General features: G+C 54.4%; 1 protein-coding gene across 5 annotated transcripts in view; it reads left to right on the top strand.

Moving 5' to 3' along the window:
• Nucleotides 1–5,973: 5,973 nt before the first annotated feature.
• The window catches only part of BCL11B (BCL11 transcription factor B), a 102,470-nt gene continuing 97,604 nt past the window's right edge, over nucleotides 5,974–10,839 (top strand). For 4 of the 5 annotated variants that reach the window (XM_061395282.1, XM_061395280.1, XM_061395281.1 and 1 more), the window contains exon 1: nucleotides 5,985–7,038. In XM_061395282.1, coding sequence (XP_061251266.1) covers nucleotides 6,981–7,038 — 58 coding nt within the window. In that variant the 5' untranslated portion in view covers nucleotides 5,985–6,980. Of the gene's footprint in view, nucleotides 7,039–10,839 lie in introns of all 5 variants that reach the window. The other variant, XM_061395283.1, reaches the window with a different exon arrangement.

The raw sequence follows: 10,839 nt of genomic DNA, 5'->3' as shown, positions 1-10,839 counted from the left end.
CTGCCTTGTAAATTGAGCTTTGTAGATTGTGCGTCTTCAAGAAGAGGCAGCGTTTTAGAATGCACACAATGCGAGAACTTTGACAACTTCCACCTTCTGTAGACATATTATTCCATCTCTACCAATGCGTCTGCAGTTCAAACTTTGAGTTGCAGAGGTTTGTTTATTTGTCAGCTTGCAGCCTTCACCCTCCTCTAGTGAGTGGAGGGAATGGCCCTTAAATATTTTCTAGGATACAAGCTACCTTTGTTGAATTCACTCGAAAGCGTACGTGGCTGCTTCTAAAACTACGAGACTGCAGATGAGGTCTCCCAGATCCCCCTGTCTTTTTCAGCTCTGGAAGGCAGCGCCGAAGCGAGGTGTTGGCCGGTTTTTAGTTTTATTTTTTGGTAAGCGCCCCCTTGCAGCATCTTCAGTAGCGGTGCCTTTGCCTGACTCATGCCTCGCTCTCCTCCGTTCCTGCTAAGTGAGTGCTTCCCCCTCACTTCCCTTTTTCACCACTTCCTTTGTAGAGCATCACAGCGCAGACAGGAGTGTTCAAAGCCTGCGTTCAGATTGGGGGGTGGGGGGGCGAGCTCACAACTGACTCAGACGCATCTACAACTCCAGCTTAGCATTTACTGAAACTTCCTCTTTCTCAAACTGCTTAAGGATACAAACTAATTAATCCTCACAGCCTCATAAAAGCCTTGTTAAGAAGGTGATCATTATTGCCTTCTTTGCCGGCCACCCCCACCATTTCCTATCACCAGACACCTCACTGTAGCTCCAGTTCCAACGACAGCCTCTGACAGCCAGAGCTGGGTCTGAAAACGCTCTTCTGAATCCCAGTTCTTTCCCCAAATGAACCATTTTAACTCTCTCTTCCTAGTCTGTGCTCTAAAGAGGGTAGATTGACGGTCACTAAACCACTGACTTCAAGCTGGTGTCTGTGTGTGTGTGTTTTGCATTTTCAGATATGCAATTTGGAGAGTTGATGACAAGACAGAAAGCAGCAGAGAGACCCTTTCTGTGCAACACACACACACACACACACACACACTCACCACAGCCGCACTGATCTCTGTGGACATGGTGGGTGGGGTCTGGTGAAGTCTGACCATCCTTGTGAACAGTATTCCCACCAAAACGACCAACTGGGTGATGCCAATCCCGACCAAATTTGAATTGATGACTCAACTAAAGAATTAAAATTAGCAAGGCAAGAAAATTCCAAATGAGGTGAGAAAGCTGTAGAAATAGTTCCAGATCCCCTAGTACTGAGCCATTCAATATCATTTCTGATGACAGGGACAGAGCTAGGAACATTCGATGTGGGTGTAAGTCTTTTTCATATACGGAGAGCTGGGTAAGTATTTTTTTTAAGGAAAATAATACATGAATCAGGAACAGCGACTTTGGTTTAACCCCTCATAGGCTGCAGCTATCAAAACAGCAGGCAGGGAAGCCTCACAGATTTCCAAGAGCTTCCATCCTTCCGGGAGTCAGAAATCTATAACTGTATCAAGCCCAGGTATTACTGCAGAAACGAAGAAGGTGTGAATGATGTCATGCTTTAAGAAAAGCAATGCTGCTACATTCGGTGGATGGAAAGAATCAACCCAACACTTGTTGGAAGGCAAGTTTTGTGGTTCAGCCTCTGCTATAAGGTGACAATGCAAAAAAAAAAAAAAAAAAAAAAACCAAAACAAAACAAAAACCAAACTCCAAATCTAGCAAAGCTTTCATTGAGAGCTATTGGGTCCCAGAAATTTGCTGTAATATTCAGAAATGGCATAAAATAATTCTAGAAGATATGCCAGGAAGCTTAAGATATCTTTTTTGTCTTTTGGAATTGAAAACTCCTAGAGATTCGCGAACAGTGAGGAAGGGGATAAGGACCATCTTGGGGGCCTTATTAATATGTACGTAAATATGATTTGCTTAGGACTTCCACTGTGGTTTCCTAAAAAGTTTAAAACAAGTCAATCCACTGATCAGATGGATGCATTTTATTTATCGTCACCTTCACAGTCAATAGCGTTTACAGACGCTGAGGAACAGAAATCACTAGATACAGTTTGCTTCTCAGTTTGCCCACCTGTGAATATGAAAAGATTCGCCTTCTCTTTGCCTGGATTTTTTTTTTTAAGCACCAGAAATAAAGCCCAAGATAATTTGATAAGACAGGACGTTGAGTTTTTATGTTGCCACAAAGTTATCTGACTACATTTTAGAGGGTGGAGCCTTGTGTAAAAAAACAAATGAAACACCCGTTTTCTTTCTGCAGAAATTTTGAGAATTCCCATTTTTACTGACACTACACATCTTTATTGGTTCCGGTTTTTTGGTAAAGCCCTAATACAAAATATAACTGCTCAGAAGGCAAAGATAACATTGCAGAATCTCAAATAGTGCTAAGAGTTAAGTACTGAGAATTGTTCAAAGAATTTTTAAAAAGCCTGGCTTGGGGGGAGGGGGTGTCATGTGACTGTTTAATCTGCCCCCATTGCATGGCCTGGGCCCTGCAGCCACACTGGGAACCAGAGCCCCACACAAGGTTAATAAAAATGCACTTTGATTTGACAAAACGATTTATGATTCTCGAACTATTCCTCAATAAAGAAATTTAAAGAGACTGAAAAATATGAAGGATTATCTGCTGGAGTGCACTGCGAAGCTAGAAATATTTGTGAGTTCAAAAAGCTTTCTGACACCGTCTTCTTTATTTTAAAAGAGTGCAGAAAATGTGGCATTTCTTTCCATCTGATTCCTGTCTGCACAAAGACCCAGCTCTGGGCCCAGCACACAGTAGGTCTGCAGCAGGTTTTGGAGAACCCAGTTGGAAGTATTGTGGTATTTAGCGCCATATTTGTACTTGCACTTTCCCCTTTTAGTTTCATATGTTAAGCACCTGCACCCCCTCCCCTCCATTTTGGGGAAGGGAGTGACTTTTATTCTAAACAAAGCCTCGGTAGATCAGGGTATGGTGTGTGTTTGTGTGTGTGTGTGTGCGCGCGCCCGCGCGCGTGTGCAGTAACCTTCTCAGAAGGATCTTGGATCGCTGGCCTGCCAGGGGTCCTGGGGAGGGTAACAGGGCTGGGGCTGGGGCCCGAGCTCCGCCACCCGCCTCCCTCTCCGCCTGCCTGTTGTCTGGGCATCAAGCGAGTGGGGAAACATTAGCGCGGGCCAGCTGCCGAAGCCGAAGTCGGGCGGGGTCGAGGGAGAGGTCAAGGTCGGCGGAGAGGCGGCTATTGATCCGGCTTGGAACGCGAGACAGGGAGCCCAGCAAGACTAAAGGGGGAGCTGTGAGACCAGACATTAACAGCTTTCAGCGCTAATGATGCCCGTGCCAGACGGGCAGAGGGAAAAAAAGGAGACTGGAGCGGCAGCTGGGATCGCTTGCTGCCTGCGCCCGGCCGCCTCTCCCGAGAGGAGGAGGAAGGCGAAGGGGCCAGCGCAGGGGCCGGGCAGGGGCAGGGCAGCCTCTCCCCGGCCGCCGCGAGGTGGAGCGCGCCGGCGGGCGGCGGCGTGTCCAGCCCTGCGCCGGCCCGCCCGCGCGTCCTTCTTCCCGCCGTCGGGGCAGCGCGGGGCCAATGAGGAAGTGCTCCCCGGGTCAGTCGCGGCCCGCGCCGCCCCTCGCCCGCTACTTCCTGCTGGGGGTGGGGCGAGGTGCCCCCTCCCCAGACGCCGCAGCTCGAGCGCGCGCGACTTGGCAGCTGCCGCTGCGCCCCCAAACCCCCGACCCCGGGCGCCTCGTGCAGTCCACAGGAGGGGGGGTCCCTTTTTAGGAGGGGGGGTACCCAGTCCCACCCCCACTGCCCGCAGACCCGAGTCCCCATCCTTGCAATCAACCCCGGGAGGGCGAGGGTCGGCGTGCTGGGATTTCGGGCGCCTGGGCGCAGTCAGTGGGGAACCGCCGGCAATTTGAGTCCAGACCTGCCTCCGTGCGCTGTGTGACCTTGGGCCACACGCTCACCCTCTCTGGACTTCACACCGACAGTTCTCAGCTAAAAAAAAAAAAAAAAAAAAAAAGCTCTCCCAAGTTTAAGAATGTGGGCGAGTTGGGATGGCCGGTGTATGGTATTCTTGAGAAGTTTATTAAAGGTGCGTGTCGGCATTTTTTTTTTTTTCTTTCTTAGGCCACTTTCCTGGAAAGATTTTCGTGGCGGGGCTGGATGGGAGGAGAGGGAGGTGCTTCCAGACTTTGGACCACGTGGAGGTGGGGTGTCGGTGGTGGGTGGTGGGCATGCAGCCCCGGGTGGGGAGGTCATGCGGACTGGCTCTTCGCCCGCCCCCTTTCACCCCCCTCCGCCCAGTCTACCAGCTCGTCCCCCGACCCTGCAGCCCGGTCCGCAAAACTGCCTGCTACAACATATTTTATTGTTATTTTTTAGCGGGGGGTGGCTTGGGCAGGGAGCTCTTTCTGTCCTCGCTAATGGGCGCTGCGCTCCGGTAAGTTGTTGGTGCCGTCGCCCCACCCAAGACCTTGGGGGCGAACAACGCCCCCCTTCCCGCCCCCGCCCCGTACCCCTCCAAGGAAAAGGCCCCGAGGGAGGCGGCGCGCCCGGAGGCGTCACAGCCCAGCCTCGCGCTCCCAGGAGGCCGCCAGAGCCCGGCCTGGGGGCGGGGTGGGGTGGGTGCAGCTGGGCTCGCCCGCGAAGCCCAGCCCCGAGCCAGGCCCCGACCCGCCCTGGCCGCCTCCCGGCCCAGACCCGAGAAACCTGGGAAGGGCGAGGGGGCCGGCCGCGTGGCTCGTCCAGCCGGGAGGTCAAGTCGCGAAACGGATGAAGTTGGCCGTGGCCGGAGGAGGGACGGGGAGGTTGGGGGAGAGGGTTGTGGATGTCCCCGCGGACCGCGTCCTGGCCTTGTCCCCGGGCCACGGACAGGCCCCCACACCTCCTCTCAGCCTCGCCGGCTGGAGATCAAACGGCTGACAAGGCAGCTGTGTCCTTCCTTTCCAGACTGACGGGCGATTTCAAGTCCTGCCCTGGGCGGAGGAGCCCTGGGGGTGGGGGGCGTTACTTCCAGGCTGCAGTAATTGTCAAGGGGTGGGAGGGGACTGGGGGACGAGGGGGGTCACCCACGCGAGTGTGTCCAAAGATCCGGCCACACCTACTTCTGGGTCGGCAACTATGAGACGCTCTCCCACGTGGAGCACCCCTGCCCCTCACCCCCATGCTTCCGAGAAACCTTGGCGTTAGGGGTGGGCTCCGTGTTTGACCCCGAGACTGAATGGGATGAGGTGCAGGGAGCGCAAAGATTTCGGGTGGACATGCCTTCGGAATGGGACTCAAACAAGGTCTCACGTTTCCCCGCCCCTCAATGTGCCCCGAATTCTCTCCTCTTAGTATCTTTTATCTTGTCCCCTTGGCTCTCCCAGTTTGAAATATCAGGATTTATATGGAGACACTTTTTGGAAGTTTAACCCCGACCCCTCAATAAAATCAAAGTGAAAACAACCAAACTACTTTCCTAGGGAGACGGAGTAATTGACCATGTGGTCCTAGTCCCCGTGTAGACCCCAACACTCTTTCATAGCCATCCCCCACCCCCCAAGAGCTTTCGAATGAGGGGGTGGGGACTTGTGTTGCTTCAACTTACTTCCACGCACACCGCACTCCGCCCCCCTTCTCTGGGGGTCCAGCTCCCTAGAGGGGAGGAGGGATGGAGAGGATTTTCTTTTATTTAAAAATATCTTGCCCACGGCCCTCCCTCCCTCCCCCCATTTTGCGCTGCCAGTGCACCGGGAGGAGAGGAGCGCACACACACACAAAACGCCGCACGTGTGGCCGGCCTAAACTGCGGGTGTGCGCACGGGCGAGTGTGTGTGTGTGTGCGCGCGCGCGCGCGCGCGCGAGTGTGTCTCTGTGTGTGTGTGCTTTCTTGTTCTCTTACAGGGTACAATGTTAAAAAGCCACCGCTAGTCGCCCCCAGTGCTCCGACTCTCTGGGTCTTTTTGTCTCTAGTGCAGATTAAACGTCACGTCCGCACTTGAACTTGAATTTTATCCCATTGTACAGAGGCAGCCCCAGCCATAGAGAGACCGAGAGCTCCCAGAGAACCCGGACTCCGCCATCTTCACGTTGCAATCTATAGCTCCCAGTCCGCGCCCGCACCGACCCAGGCGCACTGGGCGAGCCGCCCCGCAGCCCAGCTCCCCCCGGGCCAGCGGCTCCAGGGGAGCGCTGGGGAGCGCTCGCGGGGACCCGGCAGCCTCTCCGGCCGGCGCCAGCCTGCCAGGTGAACTGGGAAGGAGCCGCTCCTGGAGTCCCCCCAGAGCCTCGGAAGGGTCAGTCTCCGAGAAAAAAACAGGCAGCCCGCAGAAAACCCAGAAACCACCGAACCGGGGCAGTTTTACATTGCTTTGGGTTTTTTGAGGGGGCGGGGTGAGGGGGTACGAGACAAGTCCTCAAGTTTTCTTGGCTTTTTTCCTTTTCTTTTCTTTTTCTTTTATTTTTTATTTGTTTGCATTCCCCCCCCCCCTTCCCCCCGCCCTTCCTGGTAGAAGTGCGCTTTACACCTACCAGACCCTGAAAGTGTCAGGAGCCGGTGCAAAACCCGGTTTAAGTTCGAGACATTTGGAAGTCCAGGAGGCCAAGCAGTTTGAAGAAGTGTATGCAATTTTTTTTTTCCTTGAAAAGAATATATTTTTGAAGAAGCCAGCCAGTCCGCGGCAAGCAGCAGCAGATTTTTTTTTTTTTGCCTTTCTCCTATTTTAGATCGAGAGGTTTTGCTTTTTCTTTTTCCTTCTCTTTTTCTTTTTGCAATTAAAAGAAAAAACAGCATAGAAGAAAGCGCAAAATAAAGAAGAAGAAGAGGAGGAGGAGAGGGCAAGAGAGGAAGGAAAAAAAAAAAAAAACCCAAAACACCAACCCGGGCAGAAGAGGAGGCGCGGCGGCGGCAGCGGCGCGGCGGCAGCGGCGGCGGCTCGGACCCCCTACCCCGGCTCCCCCCATCGGTCCAGCTCTCCGGGCGATGTCAGAATAGATGCCGGGGCAATGTCCCGCCGCAAACAGGGCAACCCGCAGCACTTGTCCCAGAGGGAGATCATCACCCGTAAGTGTCTGCGGCGTGCGCGCGAGGGGCCGGAGCGTGGGGCTCCGGGCGCCCAGGGCTGGGGGCACCGAGCCGGGCACAGCCGGGCCGGGTGTCCGGGCGGCCCGCGGGCTTGCACAGGGGCAGCGGCGTCGGCCCAGAGCCTGGTTGGGGGGGGCGGGAGGGCCTTAGGAAAGTTTCGTTGCAGCCCGGGGAGTCCGGGCGCTGCGCAGTCCGATGCGCCCGGGGCTCGGGGGCCTGCGGAGCGGGCTCCGGGGCCGGGGAGGGGGCGCGCAGGCTGGAGGAGGTGTGTGTGCGCGCGGAGCCCGGCTGGACGCTCGCCCCTCCGAGCGGCGTGTGTGGCGGCGGCGGCGCTGGTGGCGGGGTTTGGAGAGGAGGGGGGAGGGGGTTGGGGGAGCGGAGGGGGAGGGGGGAGCCGGGAAGTGGGGAAAAGTTGGCGAGCGCGTGGGTCCGCGCTGACGGCGCGGGCGGAGGGGAGCGGGGTGCGCTCGGGCCTGGGGGAGACTCAGGGCGAGGGGTGGCCGCCGGCTCCGAGTCCCCCCAGTCGCGGCACCCGGCCGGGCAGGGCGCCGGCCACGCCGGTTCTCGGATTCCGCTGCCGCCTTTCTCTCCCCTCCTCGTGCTATTTGCAAAAGAATCCAGCTGCGCGGCTGTTTGCTGGGCTCCTGCACCCCCACCCCCATTTCCCCACCTCCGTCTGTCTCCTGGGATGTTCTTGTCTTCTTTCCCCCCCTACTCCAAAAAAAAAAAAAGGTGGGGGACATCGGGGGCTGGTGAAAAATCCCCGCCACGAGGGGGCTGGGGGGAAAGGGTTGTCAGCTCAGAGTGGGAAGAGAGGGACGTGCTTATAAAATAGTGGGGAAAAAAATGAAAGAAAAGAGGAAAAAAAGGGAAAGAGACCTATCCATCTCTTACCCATCCGCCTATCTCAGATCTTTCATCTTCCCCTATCTAAATAAACAAGGCAGGTCGCAGTGGAAATCCACCCGCTGAAATCGTGTGGATTTCAAGCAAGTGGCGGGGAAGGCAAAGTCAGGCAAGGGGGCAGAGACGCAGCCGCTTCCAGCGTCCCGGTCGGGTTTATTTAGCGAAGGGAAGAAGCGTGCGGGAGCGGGCCAGGTACGGGGTTGGCAGGGGAGCTCGCCCGGGTGCCTGCAACTTGCACCGGGAAGGTCGGCTCGCCGCGCTCCCTGCCCACCGCAGCCCTCGGGGCCGCTGCTCCGCCGCGCGCAAACCTTTCCCCGCGGTCCTTTCTCTCGCGGTGCCGAGTCGCCGTTGCTTTTTTTTTTTTTTTTTAATTTTTCTTTTAAATTGCAATAGAAATAAAACATCCTCTGGGTGCCATCGAAACCGCGGGCAGGTTGTGTTCCTTGCCATCCTCCGATCACCTTGTCAGGCTGGGGCCCGGCTGCCGGCGCGGAGCTGGAGAGGGCTGTGCGCCCATCCGTCGCCGAGGACTGGCTGCGGGGCGGCCGAGAGCCGAATATTTATGTTATATTTTAAAAAATTTAAATAAATAAATAAATATATAAAGGGGTTCTCCCCTCCCCGGAAAACCCAGCATAGGAGCCATCTGCTCGGAGCCTCCGCTGCTGCCATCTCTCCTTTGTTACAGCACATACATTAGTAAGAATTTGTGGATTTATGATTATTTTTTGGGGAGGGGAATAGATATGAAAGTGGGCTTGCCTTGGGAGAAGGACGCCTTTCTGGGGGGAGGGAAGAGGGCTTCTCCTATATTTTTCACCATTGTTACATCAAAGAAGACTTGCTGGTTGCATTTAAAACAAAATGTTCTGCAACCAGATTTGAGCCTGGTTTGATCAAGGTCCTTTTCGCCCATTGACATTTAGTCCTTTATGGAGCCTTTAGCAATCTCTTATTCTACACCCCCACTCCCCCCTTTAGATGGTGGAGCGGCTGTTAGGATGTCTGTAGTTGCAGACACCTAATTTCTCCAGGAGACAATTTGCCCCACAGAACCTCTGTATAATTGCAAGGGTTGTTTTTGAGGAGGGGGAAGTTGGCGGGGGGGTGCTCTGGTAAGGGGGAGTTATGGGGGGGTGCATTGCCAAGCTGGCAGCAGCGAAGAAGCCAGGAGTGTTTGCACTCGTGTGTAAAGGGGGAAAGAAGCAGGTAGGTTCGTTTTGCTTTTACTCTCTCCCCTTCTGCCATTCCTGGGACCTCGGGAACAAGCCCTGGCCGGGAGCACTGGTGGCGGCTGGGTGGCGTGGGGGGCCAGGGGTGCCTGGTGCGACATCCTTCCCTCCTTCGTTGGCTCCATGGCTGTCTCAGCCTTGCTCAGAGCAGTGCTAGGGAAAGCCCGGCTGACACTGGAGCAGTGGCTGGGAAGGAGAGATGGGGAGAAGGAGACCAGGGGGTGGGGGCAAAGGATATCCTGCCTGCTTTTCAGGGGCCCATGGAGTCCAGGGCATGTGCAGGGGTTTAAGAAGGGAGAGTGGTCCAACCAGTTCTCAGACGAGGCTATTTATTATCCCCAAAGCAGCTGGCTTTTCTGTCTGTCCTGTGTCACCCAGGAGGTGGGAATGCAGGCAGGGGAAAGGCAAGAATGGGATGCAGTTTAGGCTTAGGGCCTGTTCAAGTGTGTCTCCTCAACGATGCAGGAGTTGTGGGTCTCAGGTGCTCTGGAGCCCTGGCCTGCCAAATGGGTGCTGTCACAGCCCTGATCGGGGACCCACGTTTTAGCTTGTAAATGTGGAAAGAAATCACCTAAAGCGTGGTACATCTTTAGTTGGGTGGCAGCCCGCTGGCTTCAGGTTCTTTCGAGATGATGCAACTTGGGATAACCGATGGCCTGAGACACAGAAGAGCACACAAACGGCGTCGATAATCTTGGGGGTGGGGGTGGGGGGCTGGCAAGGCGGAGAAGGACTCCATAATGAGCTAGTTAAATTTACAGACAGGGCCAGAGAGAAGAGGAGCCCGGGAGGAGAGTGTGGGAGACAGCTGGGGATGAAGACCTAGGCTTCTGGTTTGTTTCAAAATGTTTGACCCAGATGGATGTGGCTTTTAAAGCCAGAGGACAGACACAGCTATTAATAAAAACAAACACAAACAACTCAGTGACAATAGTGAAGAGGGGAGGATGAGGGACAGTGGACTGACCAGGCGGAGAGGGAAGGGCCGTGAGCCGGCTGTGCCAGGCAGGGCGAGTGGAGAGGCAAATGAGCCCCAGCCTGAGACTTCCCGAAGGAAATAACAAGCCCGGGGTAGATAACTCAGCTCCAGTGCAGGTGATTTTATTTTTCAACAACACCCCCCCGCCCCCGCCCCAACAGGTTTCCTTGGAAGATTAGTAATTTTCCGTATGAGTTCACGATTTTGCAAAACAACTAGAGAGACCCAAGATTTGATGCAGAAGTTAGGCTCACCGTGTTAATTCCATGGTTGCCTTTTAAATTAGGTTTTGCTGTAGCTGTATGTTTTGAAGGCCGCTGTGCTTACAATTATCTTAACTCCCCAGGGTAGAGTGTATCTCCAGGTGTCCACGTATGTTTCAAAATTGGGCCTCTGATAAATTTCATCAGATCTGGGCCCCTCTGTTTTTTTGATAATTCTGGGAGGCGGGGGTGAAGTTTGTTCCCCTTCTGCACAGAAGGGAACCCCATATCATTAGAAGTGTGACATAAGTCAGCTGCTCTGATTCTAAGGGAGAGTAAAACCGTGTTCATCCAAGGTGTTATGCCAGGCTGATTTTATTCATTTGTAATTCACACCTGAGAGGAGACAGCCATGAGCATATTTTAACAACCCCTAGTATTTTTAATGGGTAGTCTTTCC

This window comes from Bos javanicus, chromosome 21, assembly GCF_032452875.1.
Source record: "Bos javanicus breed banteng chromosome 21, ARS-OSU_banteng_1.0, whole genome shotgun sequence".
NCBI classification, from domain to species: Eukaryota; Metazoa; Chordata; class Mammalia; order Artiodactyla; family Bovidae; genus Bos; species Bos javanicus.
The sequence above is the reverse complement of the archived record's forward strand: the minus strand, read 5'-3'. Positions and strand labels throughout refer to the sequence as shown.